This window comes from Microcebus murinus, chromosome 27, assembly GCF_040939455.1.
Source record: "Microcebus murinus isolate Inina chromosome 27, M.murinus_Inina_mat1.0, whole genome shotgun sequence".
Classification (NCBI taxonomy): Eukaryota; Metazoa; Chordata; class Mammalia; order Primates; family Cheirogaleidae; genus Microcebus; species Microcebus murinus.
Window position 1 is genome coordinate 13,469,490 of NC_134130.1, and position 20,756 is coordinate 13,490,245.

Sequence of the window (20,756 nt, forward strand, 5' to 3'; positions counted from 1 at the left end):
TCTGAAATTTTACTTGGTAACATCTCCACATTGCCTTAAGACATGCCTTGCTGAGATCAACTGAGTTCTTGAAACATTCATTTACTTCTGATTATTCTCGATCTATTGGAGCATCTCTCATCACTCTTCATAAGGCTTAGCAACTATTTATAGATGTTCCTTCTCCATGAAAGTGTATACCCAGCTTTCCTTCATAGAGGGAGAAAACCTCCATGGTGGGAGTGGCAACTTGCCAGGGTCCTTATTTTTGGTAGTCATCAGCTGTTGTCACCCCAACCAGGAGACAATCTCCTTAAATCTCCGGCTCACAGAAATGAAGATTCCTGACTGCAGGCCTCCCATGATCCATGAAAGGGGTAGCCAAACGAGACTCCCATTTCTGGACAAAGCTGATGGAATGAGGAATGAGTCTATAGCCCAAAGAAAGGAGACTCTCATGGTCATGGCTGTTGAGAACACTTTTCTGGTAAGAGATTAAGATGCCAGTCCTGTATAGACCCTGTAAGTTCAGTTCTGGGAAGGCCTTGAATGTTCCAGTCCTGTGATTTTCCTGAATAAAATGATAGGCTTTACTTCTGTCTACGGTCAATTCCTAGATTGCCTCCCCCTTCACGTGCCCTCTGTTCATAGCACCTGCTACACGCTAACCAAAATAAAACGTTTAACTTGATTTATGAAAAATAAACTCAATTCTTTCAAAATTTAACTCTTTAATTGGAAATAGTTCATACGGTCTGTCGTTCAATGGAAGCTCAGATAGGTGAAGTGCAATACATGAAATGTGACATGTATGTATAAATCAACATGAAAAAACATCAAAGATATTTGAAATGGAAAAAGTAAGTTACAATTACAGTGAAAGTTCCCTGCTAAACTTCTTTCTAAACTTCATATTCAGGGCTCAGAGCCGTGGCTTACCCCCATAATCCCCAAACTTTGAGAGGACCAGGCTGGAGGACAGCTTGAGGCCAGGAATTCAAGACCCACCTAGGCAACAAAGTGAGACCAAGTCTTTACAAAAAATAAAAATTAGCAGGGCATGGTGGCCTATCGCCTATAGTCCCAGCTACTGGGGAGGCTGCACCAGGTTAATTCCTTGAGCCCAGGAGGTCTGGGCTACAGTGAGTGACCTGTGATCTATCACTGTGCTCCAGCCTGGCAGACAGAGCAAGACATTGTCTCTAGAACAAAACAAAACTTTATATTCATACAGTATTATCTTTGCAATATAAAAACAAAATTAACACATTTCAAAATAATGCTCAAAACACATTTATTTACTAAATCCCTTGAGATTGACTTACGAGACAATTTCAACAAATAAAATGTTTAATGAAAAACTCTGGTGTACAATGTACTTGTCCCTAAAAAAAAAGTTTTATTTACAAGTTGAGGAACAAAGGTGGTTTTTTTTTTTTTAATTCTTATTTATTTCAATAGCTTTAGGGGATACAAGTGTTTTTTGTTACAAAGGTATTTCTTTTAATTAAATGTAGGTTTTTAAAAAACACTCATTATCCTAAGAACAGTTCAAATATTCAGTGAAATATCAAGAGGTGAACTGTGATTTTTTTCAGTCATATTCAGAAAACCTTATGTGTTTACTTGCTTGTTGAGTCTTTGCCAGTCTAATCTTTTCTGCTTTGGTGATTAACTATAGAGAAAGAAATAAGAAATTAGAATGTATTGGATACCCCAAAACAAAAAAATAATTATGACTAGGAAAATTTCACAACTATCAGCTTGAAAGAATTTTTTTTAAAAAGGGGAAAAGGAAGAGAAATGAGATAATTATGCTTAGGCCCAAGAAATTACAAAGATAATTGTTAAGATTAAGGCTTATTAAGTATAACAGATATTAAAAACCTTTGAATTATCAAGACATCTCCTTCCAAGTTCAGTTCAATATCACTTAAACTCTTTCAATTAGAGATAGTCACCCGACCATGCTAATTCCTTCATCTTTTAGGAAGGTTCAGAACCTTTATTTGTTGTTTCACATCGCCTTGGGCTTGAAAATTACCAAGGCACTTTCTAAAGGATATATTTTCCTTAATAATTATGTTCTGCTTGAGAATTTATGAATTATTTGACTCAGTGTATTTTTGGGCTGGGTGCTACACAAAAGGTTTGCTTATAAATTGCTTACAAATTTGAAAACTAAAAAATATTTAAAATAAGGATGTTATTAAGACTACTTATTATTTCTTATACCCTTACATAAAATGTTGGATAATATTAAAGGAGGCAAACGAAATTAGATGGAATGCAGAAGAAAACCATTTAAAATGTCTAAAATATTCCAAAAGCTTCCTTGATGGAAAAAGTTAAAATACCTTATTTAACTTTGGAGTAAATGCAAATCTTTTTCTCTTAAAAAAAAAAATGAAATCACATGACATGAGCCAACTAGCTACTTCCATAGCTTCAGCTGTTTCTACTTAACACATCCTGGTAATGACAACCCTGATGGTGCCACAGGTAAATGGAATCAGGAAAAGAGAACTGCCCAACTCAATAACAGAGCTACTCGTGTGTTCCAACTCAGTTTATAAAATTTCGTAGCCAATATTTATTTCCTTTCTTCAAATTTCATTGTCAAAGACACTATCATTCTGAATTTCTAAAATCAAAAATAAATGATTAACTCCTAGTTTAAAAGATATATACAATCTGAATGAAATTTCACACCAATTAGAAGTGTTATTTAACAAAGTGACTTCATTTCACTTGTGGGTTCTGGATTAATGATTTTAACATTTAAATACACACAAACAGGCTGTGACATTAACACCTCTTAGACCTGAAAGAGTCCCTAGGAAGCAGGGAGGCCTCCCCATCTCAGCAACTTCAGTCCCCATTCAAGGAAACAGAATTAATAACAAAGACCAGTGGGACACCTGTCCCTAAATCATCATAAATTCCAATGAATTCCTGGTTATTGAAGGCTGATGAAAAAACACTTCATTTTGAAGTTAAAAAATATTTTTATATGACCTCAAATTAACAAGCCCAGACTTACAGAAAGTATAACTTTTAAAGTGCTCACCAAACATACACGGATGTTCTTCTTTTTAGGCTTTTCTCAGACTTTTATGATATACATTTCTAAGTTTTTATGATAATAGTATTAGTTATTATATACCCTACTTTGTTCTAAACACTTAAAAATGTATGAACCTTTACATGTACGTAATTTGTTTTAAAAGAATAAACCCAACAGCTTACTAGCAACATTTTGTAAGTTTCCAGCATCACTTTAATTAACACAAAATAAAATTATTGAAAGAGAAGCTTGCTCTAAATTGTTTATTTAAGCTTGCTCCTATCACTTGTTGATGATCCTAGAGAAAAAGGAATAAAGCTTATCACTGCCGTAGGGAACTCGGTCCATGAAGTCTCTTAATCTTATCTGTGGAGCCTCATCTCTTATAAACCACACTCCAAATACATTGTGTTTTTACCATCAAGACAGTCTTTCTATAATCATTTACTACTAAACTGCAAGACACAGCAGCCAGAAATCAGGACTGTTTAAAGTACATCACTGGTTAAAAAAAGAAAGGAAAACTCTAAAATTGCGTACCCTTGTGGGAAAAATAACTCCATTTCATGGGTTTTGAAATCTAGAGAACGGGTCTTCCCTTTTGTAAGTCTTTGTTATGTAATACCAAAAGCAAAGTTATTTTATGACTGCCTATTACTGATTTTCAGAAGGCATCTAATTTCCAAAAAAACCTTAGTTTACAGAAACAAAAATGAAATAATTACCTTTTCAGTGCCTCTTTTCTTTTCCCGAGGCTGATTAAGTTTGGCCTGTCTATCAACCAAAATCTTCTGCCAATACCTTTGTTCATGATCACCTTAAAAAACAAAAACTCTGATCACTGAACAGAAGGATATATATGAGAAAACATATCCAAGGCATTACATTGTCAATAATAGAACCAGAATACTTGTTTGATTACATTTAATGCTACTTTATACATATTAGAGTATGAAAAACATACTAGTTTCATCAGCCAAACTCAGAAAATATAATTACCCATAATAAGAATTGTGAAAAAAAGAAATTTCTATAAAGTTTTACCAGAAAGGACCTCGGGTTTCCAGCAGTGTTTCTTTTTAATTTCTGCGTATGCATTTACTACGGCTTGAGCATCCTCAGGGGTTTTAAATCTAGCATGGCATTCTGTATCTCCTTCCAGCAAATCAACATAAACTACTTCTGAGATTGCTGCCAAAGTGTCCTGTATTAGAGTTTAGTAGAAAAATTTAAAATCAGCAATAAAAATGTTTCATAATGCTAAAATTATTCCAGTGGTTGTTCCAGAATATACAAATAGTGTCCGCACACCCCCAAATCAGGAAAGGTTTAAATTGAGGAGTAGTTAGTATAAGGAAAAAAATGATTAAGTGAGAAAGTGCTTTCATTCACTTGTACCAAATCACTTATGATTTAAAATATGTGTAAAAATCATTTAAAGTTTTGTAACAATTCATGACAAAAATTTCCTCTAAGCTACAAGAATTCTAGGTTCCCTGTATAGTTCAAGAGCTCTTACTTTCTGATAAAATACCTAAGTAACTTCTTCTAAGCAAGTAGTGGTCACCCAGCAAGAAAAAGTTTTACCTATAATGCCTGCTGTGAGGGCAAATTAACCAGATTCCAGCATTCTTAGTCAATTTTTTCCACAGCAGGTTCTAAGAAGCATACAAAGCATTTATGCAGGAATGTTACACTAATTCCTCATTCATCAACTTCCATTCATAAAGCTAAAGAAATAACTGGAGAATCCCAATTAGAAAAAAAAGAGTCTGATTTATCTCACTTCTCTTTAGTTTTGAAACAAATTTTCAAGACACAACTAATTTAGATTACTTTTAGATATTAAATTTTTAGATGTTTAAATTATGGAAAGAATTGAGTAATACCTGGAAATATTATTTCATCCCAGAATAAGAAAAATTGATTAGTTGATAATGAAGGATATGTAATAAAAAAATCTGAGCCTTTGGAAGTCAGAGAATAGGTCTCAACTCATCCCAACACTTAGCATAATATCACAAAATAGATACTTAGTAGATATTTGCTGAATCAATTTAAAAAAAAGGGAAATGGAAAGAAATATACTTGTCAATACTTTCCATTTCTTTATCTAGTTAATTAGCACTAAATTTATGAACAATCAGTATTAAATTGATGAAATTTGAATGTATACATTGGTGGTAGTGAGAGTTTTATAATTGATTTTCCAGACAGATTCAATTACTACAACTCAAAAGATATTTACTAAATATCCATTATAATGTCAGGCTAATCTCCTGGTTTAAAACCCTTAGAAATTAAAACCCTGAGAATGACAAATTAGCCTGGTAATCACATTGGCAAGAAACAGACAGCAGTAACCATCATAATAGCACAGTTTTTGTTCCAGTAAAATGTAAGTAACTATTAACTTGATTAATGTAGTGATTAATTTTATGATTTTGGTGATCATAAATGAAATATTTGTAATTGATGTAATTATGATTTATACAATAAAAATTCTTTAATGAATATAAGTAAACCCATGTCAGCTATTCCAAATAAAAAACTTTGAGTAAGTTTTATATTAAATCTTTTGCAATCTGACTAACCACAACAGCATTTAGGTCCCTCATTTTTTTAACCTTCTTATTCTAAATACTGTATTTCTACCATAGCCTGAAATGCAAGTTGGTAATAGCAATTTGGAACTGGCTACATCTCTCACCAATCAGGAAAGAGAATCAAAATTTATGTCTTAGTGATAGCAACAGGATTTTAGGACAGGGTTTCAGATACAGAGTGCTTACAGATGATTATAGTAAGTTACAACCTAGATGATGGTTATTCAAGTTAAAAACTCACTGGTATGAGTCTATGTAAAACCAAAATGTCATACTAGGTGATGGTGAATGTCAGTGCAACAGAATTTTTTAAGTACTTGGTATGTTATTTAAAATATTCTATGTAGCTTAAAAAGAAAGAGCCTTACCTACATGGGTGATAGAGTAAGGGCAAATAAGATATGGTGCTCCCACACAAAGAAATATGATTTCACTAATAAGAAAAAAGCATTGCTGTCTGTGTTGGTGTAAAAGGCTTTGTAAAAGATAAACTATATTATAGACTATTATGTATGGCAAGTTGTAGTGTAAATTATATAGAAGCATGGAAGTTGCTTACACATGCATATAAAATTTTTATAGTTTTCCAAAAATATTTTACATTTTTCTGTAATTGTTTGAAAATTTTAGATAATCAGCATGGATTGAAAATACTTTACTGAAAAATTTTTAAAAACTAAAAGACTATTTCCTACAAAAACTCTTGTATTTTTTTCTTTTTGGAAAAAGATTAAATTCTCCCAAAGAATTCATTAACAGACAAAAATAAACTAAACCCATAAGTGAAAAATATGCATATTATTATTATATAATAGCAATTATAACTTTTTTAAGGTAAGAAAATGATTTTGGAATCCACTAAGAGTACTAATGAAAACAAATTCTCTAGTTTGCTCCAAAACTAGATAATATCAGATGATTATAATTTGAAATAATTTCAGACCAATTCTAATACTGATTAAATCTTCAACAAAGTTTTGCTGCTATTTTTCTAAAACCAATTTTTACTGAAAACAGAAGAAAGTCCTCTAAAAAATAAATATTGGGAAAGTACTTTACTATATTTACTACTTTAGTTAAAAGGACTGTATTTACTCACTTAATTGCACAGCAACCAACCATTAGAGATACCAATAAAAATAAGCACAAGTTGCAATTTTCCTATAGAGAAGGATATTTAAACTGCCCTGATTATACATTTGGTTCAGTAAGGAATATTAGTCTTTAGATTTTGCTTCAAGTTAAACCTAAGAATTTAACATGGGGAATCAAAACCTGACAGTTTACCATAGAGATACAAATTCTAATTTGATTTGTTCTGTTTTCCATATTCAAAACATTTTCACACAAGGAAGTTAATAAGAAGAGAAAGGGACAAATACCCTAGAGGCTCAAATCATTTACCCTGACTTGTTTCCTGCCAGGTAGTGGCTCAGTGCTAACGATCTTCACAATCACTCCACTCATAAACTGTGGTCCTGTCGTATTAACTTTCTCCGGTGGGCGACACTCTTCATTGTTGGCTGTTGATATGAAAAGGAAAAGACCAGGAATAAATCTTATATGCACCAATTTATCACTTAGGAGGAGGATCACTTTAGAACAATAACAATAATTTCAGAGGCTGATTTAAATAATCAATTTAAAATTTACTGAATTTAAAAATAATTTAATTAAGAAAGTTATTTTTGTATGTCATACTGCTTATTTCAGATTTCCATGAAATAAAATGCAGAATGTTTTATTACTCTAAAATGCTAACTAATATTGTCAGAACATCTGTAGAACTTTAAAAAACGCCCCTTCTCCCTGAACCAAAGAACAAAAGAACATTAGTTAATAAAGTAAAAAACGAATATAGGATAATATGAGAATATTCTAAATACAATATTATTGAAATGTGAACATTTATTTTTACAATATATAAGAATTTAAAATGTATCCTATTTTGAACAATTGATAAGAATATTGCTTTAATTTGTTCCTGATCATGGTTCATACAATGAAATAAAATTACAGGTGAGAAATTGCAATCTTTATTCCTACATACTTGGTCAATCTACAAACTAGGCAGTCATGACTAAATTTCATTAATAATGAAAACTGTAGAGAAAACTCATGTTATTAAAAATGATTAAAATGAGCCCTTTCACTCTTATATCAAGAATAAATAAATCACACATCTGGACAATTTGAGAAATCAATAATTGTTCTAATAGTGACCATTTTAAATAATCAAATTTTTAAAATTAAAATTTATCCCTTAATTCAGAAATAGCATTTTCATATAGAAGTACATCATAATGCTAACAAAAACTATCATAGTGACTTTTACTTTTTTCATTTTTCGTTCCAGAATTATGAGGTATTCCACTGTCTGTTTCCATTTCTGACTCCGATTTTATTTGGGATATTGTTTTTTTCAAAGAAGCCATGCTAGCTTTTTGCAGTGCTAAATACTCTTTTTTTAAATCCATCCATTCACTCCTGCAAAGAAATAAGTAAACTATTGAAATAGTGACAACAAATGACTAAATGAAAAGCAAATATGGAAATATCTGAATATATACATTCACAGTGACTTTCAACCACTCCTCCTCCCAACTTTCCTGTTTCTTTAAACACATATATTTCCTGGGTTCTAAATCCAGCTAGCAAACAAGCCAAGGGAGTTTCCCTTCCCCCACCATTCAGATTAACTGTTTTAACTTTGCCAATTAAAATTTTGAGTGTTTGATATACTTTATGAAAATAAAATTTTAGCATTAATTCTTTGACTAGTAACATTTACTGTATCAGTCATCTGAGGGAAAAAAACGAGAGATTTAAGATTTGTTAAGCTGCTTCCAATTTAAGAGATAACATTCCTTAGTATTTACTTGAATCAAAAGGAATTTCTAAGAAGAAAAAAACACCCCATGGAAGCAATTTATTTATTTACATACATTTAACATGTAGATGTTTCTTCAAACAGCTAGAGCTCTTCTAAATAGAAACACAAAGCCTCTCCAGGCTCTGTGGGAGCACTCATTGTTACCCTAATCTATGCCATCAAACAAGCAGATAGGAGATTTTTTTTTTTGGAGGAGGGTATCTAGTGGTAATGGTTTTAGCTGTTAACATTGACATCTGTATACTTCAAAAAAAAAAAAAAGTATCCAGACCCACCCAGGATCATACATTCCCTGAGAGCTGATACATTAAAATAACAAAAGGCTCTTGTAATGATTCTCTGAGATAAAAAGGCAAAAGGAATTCAGGAGTTAAGAATAGTATAAATAGAAGTGCCTGAAGTCCTGGCCTTTTACTCATCTAGAGGAGACCAGGAATCTGGGGAAAATGAATCACGGAAGGTAAAGAAAAATCTGTTCTCTCCAAGGTATGCAGTTTTTTTTTTTCTACTTGGCTTTTCACCCCTTGGGTCCAAAGAAGTTTTCTACGGGTGGGCTCCCTTCAACTTTAACATGGAGGTACTTTCTGTGACTTCTAGAGTAAGTGCTTCCATGTTTTAGTAGAAGTGAACCCAATTTCTTTCAAAGCGGAACATGCTGACTTTGTTAACGTACAGGAGTTACAGGGGGATCCCCTTTGCTTTAACATGGGGGTACATGCTGTGTGAATCAAAAGTAAGTGCTTCCATGTTTCAGTGGAGGTGTCTCCAAACTGAAACAACTGTATTTTTTTTGTTATTAATCTTGTTATAAGGTTTTGTTACAGGTTAAGGATTCCAAGTTTTCCCAAAGACTGGGCTCCCCACCACTTAAACGTGGATGTACTTGCTTTGAAACTAAACAAGTAAGTGCTTCCATGTTTTGGTGATGGTAAGTCTTCCTTTTACATTTTCACGAGACTTCAAAAGTACTTCACTGAATTGCCTCCTTTTAGTATATTTAAGCTGTATTTTGTATTTTTAAGTCTATTAAGGGGCCCCCTCTACTTTAACATGGAGGCATTTGCTGTGACATGACAAAAATAAGTGCTTCCATGTTTGAGTGTGGTGGTTCCTGCCTCATCTTCAATTGCATTATGCTCACATTGTGTGCAGATGCACCCGGGCTACAGCCCGTCACTGTTGCTAATATGCAACTCTGTTGAATATAAATTGGAATTGCACTTTAGCAATGGTGATGGATTGTCAAGTCAATTGCCAGCAACAATATAATTTACAACACATACTTACTTTGACAGTACTCTTAATGGTATAACCTCTTCTCCCATTTTATGTCTCTCTTTATGTTTTTTCTTATGTTTCCTTTTTGTTTTTAAGAGAGAACCATCTTTTATATCTCCAGTATCCTTTTCCTCTTCAGTAGAGACTTCTAAATCTTGAGGGGGAAAAAAAAGCCAGTTGAGACGTGTGTGTGTGTGTGTGTGTGTGTGTGTGTGTGTGTGTGTGTGGCCATGAAAACATAACATTAATTTGTCTAATGCTTACCTCTGTTTTCTTTGGAAACTTCTGAGGCTTCTTTTTTAATGGTGTCTTTCTGAGCCATTTTCTTTACTTTTGATCTGGGAGTTGGGCATTCTGCATCTTCAGAGCTACTTCTCTTCCTCTTACCTGTTCTGACTTCAGGTAAGCTGGACACTTCAACTCTTTCTCGTTTTTTCTTTTTCTTTGGTTGCTTTTGGGGTTCAGTAGTTTCTGTTTCGGAGCCCTCAGATGTGGTTCTCGATCTTTTCATTTTGCTCACATTGCTTGTGTCCATGTTTAACTCTTTCACCTGAACATTGTCTTCCTTCTTCATGCGGCCTTTCTTCTTCTTTTTCTTTTTCTTTTCTTCTGTAACAATTCTGTCATCAGTTTCATTTTACTTAAACTAGATCTATTAAATATGAAATAAAGTAAATACTCACCAGCTACTCTTAAGGATGGAATGGGCTTATTTTTCACTGTCTTAGGAAATATACCAGGTTTCCTTGGTGCTTCTTCTGGTGGGTTGTTAAGAAACTGAAATGATTGCAAAAAAGTTATTAACTTGCTAAATTTTGTGCTTTTGTTTTCTTTTTCTTTTTTAGAATATGGACCTACCTCAATAGCTTTTGCTGCTTGTTCTTTTGTTTCAAATTCCACAAAAGCAAATCCCTTTGGATCTCCAGTAGACTTATAATGTGGTATACTTATGTAAACAACATTGCCACATTTACCAAATACTCTTTCAATCCAGCTGTGATTAACATTTTTGGGAAGTAACTCCTGGGATAAATTAAAAGCAGTATTAAAGATTTATAGTAACTCTAGCTTAAGCTTTTCACAATCCCTACACCTTATTCAGAATGCCAATAAATTTTAAATATTAATCGGAATGCCAATAAATTTTAACTTAAATATAAATGCTTCTGTGTCACTTTTTGACTGGGGACCTGGGCTGTTAAGCTTCTCTAGGAAAATAGCTTACCACGTACACTGTGCGCTCATCCTCATCCTTTGGTCTTTCTCCCAGAGGCTTTTTCCTCCTGATTCTGGTGCCTTCTAAATCCAGCTTTAAAACAGTATATTATGTTAATCAAGCTAAATATAATTATGAGATATAATAAAATTGTAATGGTTCTTACCTCTGTAATGGTTCTTACCTCTACAACAGCTGAACTTTTCAAAGCTCTGGCTATTAACTTCCCATCAGTGGTTAATTTTTTCATTTTGTTAAAAGACACGAGAAGTGATATATCAACATCTAATAAAAATAAATAAATATCAGTAAAACTAAAGCAGAGTATAAGTGTAATTTGAGATTAATTCAATTTAATCAGTTTTGAGCTTTTCTCTCTAGACCCTAAGCCATTAATATGTATACACAACAGTGTTTTGTGTGTATGTAGGTGTGTTGCATTTTTTTGGTGTGCCTAAAGACTCATTTAGCAAATTTAAATTAATCTTAAACTTAAAATTTGCAATCTAAACATGAGATAAAATTTAAGCATGAAACCAGGTCTTAAATTTGAAATTTGGATTAGGTGAAATGCCTTTCTTTATGAACTAAAGTGCCCAAGTCTTTTTTCTTGGAGACACAGTCTGACTCTGCCACGGGTAGAGTGCAGTGGTGTCATAGCTGACTGCAACCTCAAATTCGGGTAGAGTGCAGTGGTGTCATAGCTGACTGCAACCTCAAATTCGTAGGCTCAAGGGATTCTCCTGCCTCAGCCTTCAGAGTAGCTGAGGCTATAAACTTGCCGCAAGTAAGCCTGGCTGGGCAAATTTTTCTATTTGCAGTCTTGCTTTTGCTCAGGATGGTCTTGAACTTATCATCTCAACTCAGAGTGTTAGGATTAATGTCTTTTTTTTTTTTTTTTTTTTTTTTTTTTTTGAGACAGAGTCTCACTTTGTTGCCCAGGCTAGAGTGAGTGCCGTGGCGTCAGCCTAGCTCACAGCAACCTCAGACTCCTGGGCTTGAGTGATCCTCCTGCCTCAGCCTCCCGAGTAGCTGGGACTACAGGCATGCGCCACCATGCCCGGCTAATTTTTTATATATATATCAGTTGGCCAATTAATTTCTTTCTATTTATAGTAGAGACGGGGTCTCGCTCTTGCTCAGGCTGGTTTTGAACTCCTGACCTTGGGCAATCCGCCCGCCTCGGCCTCCCAAGAGCTAGGATTACAGGCGTGAGCCACAGCGCCCGGCCTGGATTAATGTCTTTATCAATATGTCTTTAGAAGTATGTTACTGCTTTGGTTTAAAGTTGCTTATTTAATACAGGTCTAAACTCTGAGAATAAGAAATTTCTATTCCTATTCTAAGAATAAGAAACTCTTTTCTAGGAATGGAAAAACATTTTAATTCTTTAGCCTGTGCTTCCTATCTGGGGAACTAGCACCAAATATTATCTAAAAAGTTATTTATCATTAACTAAACAAAATTAAAACATTGCAAGGAACATACTTGCAGAAATGGGTAAAGAATAGTATCTATATTACAGAATAATATACTATTTTAGAATTCAAGGACAGTACACATCAAAAATTTGGTTCCATTATATAGTGAAACAAACTTACATCCATCTCTAGATTTTTCAATCTGCTCTCGAAGAAATCTATCCTTGTGGAGATTTGCATCCCCAAACCAGAAGTCTACTTGCTTAGCAATGTCTGCAAGCACCTGTTTAACTCGAGACCGTTTCTTTTTTTCTACTTCCTTTTTCTTTTCAGCGTTTTCTTCTTCCATTGCCTTCTCTTGATTTCCACTTTCAGTTTCCATTCTTGTGAATTAGAAAACAAAGAAATAAATATTTACATCAAGCAATTGCCACAAGTCATCGCTAATATAGGAAAATACTTAGGTTATCTTTTAATTGTCTGATGGATAAGGGACTGAACATTTGGCTGCCACAAGACAAAACTTTTCAGGGGAATACTTGTCAGACATTCTCAAAAATGAACTGAGGAAAATTTCATTGGCCTTGTGTTTTTCTTGTTTATTTATTTATTTTTAGCTCTTCCTTGTTCACTTTTCATTGGCTTTGTTTCTTTTAAAATAGTGCAACTCCTCTGTCGGGGATCACAGCTTTAGTTTTTTGTACCTTTTTAACTGCAGGACCAGATTATCCTAGTGTAGTATAATATTTACATCTTTCTCTCACCAAACTATACTTCTGAGTCAATATATTAAAGTGTAAGATTAAGGAACCCAGTCTCTATCTCAATAACCCCATCCCCACCAAAAGTTTTATTCACATATTTTAATACTAGAATCTCCAATGGACAAAATAAAAATAAACAGATTCTTGATGTTTAGTTTTAAAATGTTAATCTCTACTTTCTAGAAGCAGAATGTAAGTGCTAAGCTGTAAAGTCAGATTAGTCAAGTGCTCTTTCCATCCTAGGGTGTTTATTGCATGGGCAGCAACTTCTAACTTTCTTCTTCCTCAAGTTACTTTGCACACACCACTTTCCCTTTGCTCTCTCAGCTCCAGCCATACTGGCCTTGCTCTTCCTAAAACTCACCCAGCAAACTCAACAGAGGGTCTTTTGAAACATGTATCCAAAGACACAACACAGCTTGCTCTCTCACCTCTTCGAAGTCTTTATTCAAATGTGATCTTAGTGAGGTCTCCCCCCACAATTAAGTTTAAAAATGTAAATTTCTGGACAGATAACTGGGTAACCCCTCTGCCTTGTTTTACTCTGTAGCCTTATCGCCTTCTAATGTTATTATACAATTTATTTCTTTATTACTTATTCTTCCAAGAATGTGAGATTGATAAAATGGCAGATTTTTGCCTATTTTGTTTACTGATGCATCCCTAGTGCTTGGTACATAGTAGTCACTCAAAAATTGGCTGAATGAATTGTGTCTAAAATTTGTCGACTGAATTGAATCACTAGAGGTACATACACAAAAACTAGTGAATGAGCAAAGACATTAACATCAGGCCTGGGATGATGTAGGCCTGCTTGAGAATAACCTCAGTCTCCCATAACGTGGTCTTCGAAACAGGAGTTAGGACAAATGGGTAGAGTTAGATCTGTTTCCTCTGTTGTATCTGGGTTGGAACAGCTATTAGTTGGCATGCAGGCCTTGGGCCTATGGGACCAGAATGACATAAAAGATTGGCAGGCAAAAGAGGCTAAAGCTTTCATGTGTCAAGGTATCCTCAACACAGTTTGGTCCTTATCTAGAAAAGCCATACATACCTGTTGTAAGGAGGCAAAAAAAAAAAAAAAAAAAGCAGTGGATTTGGGTAATTGCTGGATTTAGGTAAGTGCTGGGGCTGGGCTTCCTGATGAGATGAGGAAGCCCCTACTCTACCTTTTGCCTTGTGTTCTTCTTTAAAGCTAAGTAAACACAATATTTACACCTCTGAGTCTTATCGCCAGCTATAATCTGTAACTGTTATAGTGATGCTGCTGACAGTAACAGAAATAGAAAAGGTGTTTCAAAGTGATATTCTGTAAGAGGGTTACCTTAAAGCATTTCACCTCAAATCTCCAATTAAGGTGTATTCTCATCAAAGCCAACAGAAGAGAATTTTGGCATTTTTAGGACAGGTTTCAGCTGATCAGCCACGTACCAATTTTGAAAATACCCAAGTAATGATGTATTTAGTTGATGATGGCTTAAGACATAAAATGCAGCTACAAATCAGAATTAATAATTTTTAAAAAATCAGGTGTCATTTGTACTGAATAACCACATTCCTCACCCCATACTCTTTCAACCTGTCTTGTCAAGCTTACATTCCCACCATTCCACCGAAACTGCAAACAAAACCATCAATGAGCTCCACTGTCTACATGAGCTTTCAGCAGCATTTGCAGTTGATAATTCCCTCCTTGAAAATATTTGCTTCATATAGTTTCCTCTTAATTTCCTTTCACTCTATCACCCTCCTACTGTGCTCTAACTTTATATACTGCCTAGAGCTGGACTCAGTCCTGGGCTCACTTCTAATCTACAAATCCTTTCTGAGGGTCTTGGCTTTATGCTCCTTGGCTTAATTCCGATGTTTCACAAATCTATTTTCTCTCATTAGCTCCACATTCCATTATTCAACTGTCTACTTCACACCTCCACTAGTTTATCTAAAGGATATCTAAAGGATATCTCAAGGTTAACATGCCAAAAATAGAACTCTCATTTTTTTTTTTTTTTCAGACAGGGTGTCATTCTGTTGCCCAGGCTAGAGTGCAGTGGTGTCATCATAACTCACTGCAAACTCAAACTCCTGGGCTCAAAGGATACTCATGCCTCAGCCTTCCAAGTAGTTGCGACTACAGGTGGATGCCACCATGCTTGGCTAATTTTTCTATATTTTGTAGAGACAAGGTCTTGCTATTTTGCCTATGCTGGTCTCAAACTCCTGGCCTCAAGCAATCCTCCTGCCTCACCCTTCCAGAGTGCAAGGACTACAGGCATGCAGGAATGCCTGGCCAGAACTCTCAAATTTTAACAAATCTATTTTTTGCCTAGTTTTTCACATCTCAGAAACACCAATTACAAAATTGCTGAGAGGGCAAAAACCTTGAAACATGTTTAATTCCTCTTTTCTGCACAGCCTGTATAGTCAATGCATTAGCATTCCCATTAGCTCTGCCTTTAAAATATATCCTGAACAGGAATACTTCTCATCTCCATCATAATAAGCACCTGGTCCAAGCTACTACCCTGTCTGGCCTAAACTACTGCAAGATCTTTCCTACTAATCTGCCTACTTCTACTCTTCTTCCCTTACAATCAATTATCCAGTTAGAATAATCATTTAGATATGTAAGTCAGATCATGAAAATTTCTTGCACAAACTCCTGCAGAGGTTTCTTATCACACTCAGAATAAAGTCCAAAGACCGTTACTATTGTCTACTAGGCGCTATATGGTCTGGCCTGGTGATACATAACTTCATCTCCCACAGTGCTTTCCAGTAGGCTCAACTCACCCATACTTACCATCTCTAGGTTCTTTAAACATGCTAAGGGCATTCCCTGTCATATCTGTATGGATTACTTCCTTTTCTATTATGGTCTCTGCAAATGGCACTTTCTCAGAGATTACTCTTTCACTTAATCTAAAATACTCCCTCCCTGCCAACCTTCCCCCTGTCCACTCACTCAGTCACCATTTTCTATCCTTGTATCCTCTTACCACTACCTGGAACTATAATTTTATTGTGTATCTATCTTACTAGAATGTAAACACTGTGAAGGCAGGCACTTTAACTTGATTACTACCTAAGCATCTGTTGAATAATTAAATATATTTAAAAGTACTTGTAAAGTGTTAAGCATTTCAAATTCTTTTGTAAGGTGGTAGAAAATAAATAAAATATAAATGCAGACTGTGATTATTACTACAGTGGCTTCACTGCTAATTTTCTCACTTGAAAAAACTGTAAGTTATGAAGGACAGACTACCTACTCTCCAATTCCTTTCCTTGTCAAAGACCACCATCTAATGAACAGTAGACAGAATTGCAAAAGCACAGAAAGTCACAATTCTCCCAGAACTTTCCCCACCATTCTCGCATTTCAGCCTAGGGATTCTTCCTTCATTCTTTTTCCTAAGGATTATTTTTGTGGTTTGGAGTCTTTCTAAGTTCAGAATGATCAAATATACCTTTGATTTAGAAGAAGATATGGATTAAAGGGAAAGTAACATAAGATATGGAGTAATTTAGCTCTCCCATACAACAACTGCAGAAAATCAAGAATTTCCATGGCAATACTTTTTTTTTTTTTGAGACAGTGTCTCACTTTGTTGCCTGGGCTAGAGTGCAGTGGTATCATCATATTTCAATGCGACCTCAAACTACCTGGTTCAACCCATCCTCCTATTCCAGCCTTCTAAGCAGCTGGGACATAGGCATGTGCCACCACGTCTGGCTAAAATTTTTAAATTTTTTTCTAGAGATGGGGTCTTGCTATGTTGCTCAGGCTGCAGCAATACTTTTGGTTACAGTCTCGATCCTCAATGTCCATCTTGTGATAATGGTTACATGTATCGTCATCCCATGCATTCCAAATCAAACTTATTATCTTTCCTACCCAGATCTGTTCTTTCTACCACCCTCATCTTATTTAAGGATGCTACATTCCACCAAGTTAGCCAATCAAGCTATTTGCTAGCTGTGTGGATTTTGAGCAAGTTAACTCATTTCTCTGTGGTCTATAAAATGCGGATAAAAATCATGGCTACATAATAATAAGGCTACTTCGAACTGCTGCTGTATAAAGCACACTCCCTAATTTGTAACAATTATTATTATTTACCAATCTGTCACTAAAGCCTATCAATTTGAAGTTGAAATGGCTATCATCTATATCCAGTGTTTTCTACAACTACTGTCACGAAAATATGGCAAGTTTATAAACTGTTCTAGAAGTCATCCATCCTTCACAGAAGCCTATGTGTAAATTGTCTAAAACACAGATCAGGTTTTGTGATGCTAATGAAAAAACCTGCAACATTAGAAATTCCTTATCACCTTCTTTAACATAATACGTATTAAAAAAAACTGTATGTACCTTTTGATATCCTTTGAGTCATATAAAAAAATAAAAAGAAAAAATAGAAAAAGAAAAAAAACTGTTAAAAAAAGTAACATTTAACTGGCTTCTAAACATGGGCTTTAAACAAAGAATAAAAGTTACTGTGCAACAATGCCAGTTACTTTACACACATTGTTCTAAATCCTCACAAGCCCTCTAGGGAGTAGTTTCTTCCATCTCAAAGATTAGGTGACTTGTCCAAAGCTAGTTAGGTAAGTGAGCTCAGGTATGTTTGAGTCCCACATTGTCTACCTTTTAGTAGAACTTCCTGCAACTTGTCACCACAGACCCTATGTTTTGACTCTGGAATTCTTAACCTGAAGTCCATGGAACTTTGGCTGGACAAGAATTCTTGTGAACTCCATTAAATTGTTGAAAGATAAATTTTAAGATAAAGTAAAATAATGACTCTTGTACAAATATAAAATGAATACACAGTAAAGATTTTATTTAAGTATAGTCATGGGTTGCTTAATGACAGGGATATATTCTAAGAAATGCATCATTGGGTGATTGTGAGGTACATCATAGATTGTACTGACTATGATGAACTCACAAAAACCTAGACGGTATCTACTACTACACACCTATAATCTTATTATGGGACCACGGTCGTACATGAGGTCTGTCCTTATGCTGCACCTGACTATAAATGAGGGAACCATTTAACTGTCTAAAACCAGTTCGAAGGAGAATTCAAAAAGCAGATACATAGATAGGCAATCAGGAACTTTGAAATAAATGCTAACAGACATTGGTCAGGCTAATAGATAATTGCATCTCTACTGGACAAACGTAATTTCCATTTTTATTGTTTTCTACAAGTTACAGAGTTGTAAAATAGCTCCACGACGACAACGAAAGGCACAGATAACCTGGAAAAGTGAGCCAGAAAAGACACCAACCAATTGTTTTTCCATTTCGAAGTCTTTCACAATTTTTCCTGATAAAATTGTATGCAAAATATTTTGATAGGTACATGCACATTTTCCTGGAAAGCTCGTCCATAACTTTTTTTTTTTTTTTTTTTTTGAGACAGAGTCTCACTTTGTTGTCCAGGCTAGAGTGAGTGCCGTGGCGTCAGCCTAGCTCACAGCAACCTCAAACTCCTGGGCTCGAGTGATCCTTCTGCCTCAGCCTCCCGAGTAGCTGGGACTACAGGCATGTGCCACTATGCCCGGCTAATTTTTTATATATATATATATCAGTTGGCCAATTAATTTCTTTCTGTTTATAGTAGAGACAGGGTCTCGCTCTTGCTCAGGCTGGTTTTGAACTCCTGACCTTGAGCAATCCGCCCGCCTCGGCCTCCCAAGAGCTAGGATTACAGGCGTGAGCCACAGCGCCCGGCCTCGTCCATAACTTTTATCACGTTTTCAGAACCACTGTTTGCCAAAAAAAAAAAAGGCTAAGAACCATTGTTCTGGTCACAGCCGAACACTCAGTTTCAGGCCCAGGTTAAATGCCATCTGAGTCTTTGAGGCCTTCCACCACGCCTCCTCTATTCAATCGCCCCCACGTTTTCCCTAAGTACCATTAGTAACGACTCAGTACACCGTGTCTACCACTTATTATTTGTTGGATCTCTTGCATAATTAGATGTTCAACTCTTTGAGGACAAGGACTAGAAAATTACTGAATTTTAGAATCTAAGCCCTCACGTTCACTACCCATTGGCAGCCAAGGCTCAACTCCAATCTGCAAAGTAAACCGCTTTTACCCACTGCTCCTCTCGGCACCCGTACTTCTGCACGGACGCCGTCAACATCGGGGCGTGCCCCAAACCTCCCAACGCCGGGCGCACAGCGCCCCCACTCGCCCAAAACTGGAATTACAGGACCGCAGGCAGACTTTGCGCCTGCGCATAGAGAACTAGGCCAAGCGAACTGATGGGTTCGTGGAGGGGGCGGGGTGAGCAGGGCCACGGATGACAGAATGGACTGAGAGAAAAAGGACTGAGAAGAATGTAGACTTTGCCCAACCTGAACGACCCTGTAGGTCACTTGCAACTTACTCCGTTCAAGTCCCAAAATACGGGGTCACGTCCTCCAGCCCTTCCCGGCTCCTGATCCTTATAGTCGTGGTTACTCTCGCGTCATAGGACGAGCGACACCGTTCTCTCGTCCCCGTCGAGAAAGACGGGCCCGGAGGCTGCGCGCCCGCCGCTGACGTCACAGGCGTGGGCTGGCTCCGCAGGGGCGGGCCACCAGAGAACCCGGCCGGGTGGGGAGGCTCGCCGCTGAAGAAGAATTCGATTGGCGGTTTGAAAATGGCGGTTCTGGCTGAGGCGGAGGTGGGCGGGGCAAGTACTGGGGCCTTATTTTGTGCTGTCGCGGGTTAATGACGTCACGTTCTTTCGCGGGAGAAATTCGAAAGTGGATTTTGTGTGTTCCACAGATGAAGTGAAGTGTTTCTCGGGGTTTCCTGGGAATGAAGGGTGGATAGGCAGGGAGACTTGAGCGACTTGGGGCGAAGGGACGAAAGACTCTGCTCGGTAAGAAGCGGACCGGGAAGGTTGCTGTTTGGAACCAGGTTTGGGGTGGCAGCAGTCACAACTTGGCTCAGACTGCCTGTCATAATTGGTGCCTCGTCTTCGTCGGCTTTCCTAGTCCCTGCTTTGCAATTCCGCACACGTCCGAGGACCTGAGAGGGTCTTGTAGCTTGTTTTTAGGACTGACAAAGGATCGAGTCTCTAGCGTCCTTTAGTTACACAGAATCATGGCTATTAGAATGTTGGCAAATGAAATGTTGAGTTTCCTTTGGTTCTTTCGACTGGATGGTTTCTTTCTTTTTTTTTTTTTCCAGAGTCTCACTCTGTTGCCCGGGCTAGAGTGCTGTGGCGTCAGCTCAGCTCACAGAAACCTCAAACTCCTGGGCTCAAGCGATCCTCCTGCCTCAGCCTCCCAAGTAGCTGGGACTACAGGCATGTGCCACCATGCCCGGCTAATTTTTTGTATATATATGTGTATATATATTAGTTGGCCAATTAATTTATTTCTATTTATAGTAGTGACAGGGTCTCGCTCTTGCTCAGGCTGGTTTGGAACTCCTGACCTCGAGTGATCCCCTCGCCTAGGCCTCCCAGAGTGCTAGGATTACAGGCGTGAGCCACCAGTTCCTTTTAAATTGT

The 20,756-nt window shown here is 36.4% G+C and overlaps 2 protein-coding genes across 4 annotated transcripts in view; one reads left to right on the forward strand and one right to left on the reverse strand.

The window, feature by feature from the left end:
• Nucleotides 1-1,406: 1,406 nt before the first annotated feature.
• On the reverse strand, nt 1,407-19,928 carry LARP7 (La ribonucleoprotein 7, transcriptional regulator). 3 transcript variants are annotated; one of them, XM_012779755.3, is made up of 13 exons: nt 19,641-19,928; nt 12,641-12,843; nt 11,224-11,324; nt 11,049-11,132; nt 10,682-10,846; nt 10,507-10,600; nt 10,088-10,429; nt 9,833-9,977; nt 7,988-8,139; nt 7,057-7,175; nt 4,091-4,250; nt 3,772-3,863; nt 1,407-1,654 (listed from the first exon to the last, which is right to left on the reverse strand). In XM_012779755.3, exons 2-13 carry the CDS (start codon nt 12,840-12,842, stop codon nt 1,574-1,576), a joined length of 1,737 nt encoding a protein of 578 aa, XP_012635209.1. In that variant the 5' UTR covers nt 12,843; nt 19,641-19,928; the 3' UTR covers nt 1,407-1,573. The 3 variants fall into 3 exon arrangements, with proteins under 3 accessions (XP_012635209.1, XP_012635208.1, XP_075854483.1); XM_012779754.3 differs by having other exon boundaries at nt 10,088-10,432; XM_075998368.1 differs by lacking the exons at nt 1,407-1,654; nt 3,772-3,863 and having other exon boundaries at nt 4,170-4,250; nt 7,035-7,175; nt 10,088-10,432.
• Nucleotides 19,929-19,972: 44 nt separating this feature from the next.
• ZGRF1 (zinc finger GRF-type containing 1) overlaps nt 19,973-20,756 on the forward strand; it is a 57,659-nt gene continuing 56,875 nt past the window's right edge. The window contains exon 1 of the mRNA XM_020284486.2: nt 19,973-20,120. The gene's annotated coding sequence lies outside the window, so the exon portion shown is untranslated. The remainder of the gene's footprint in view (nt 20,121-20,756) is intronic.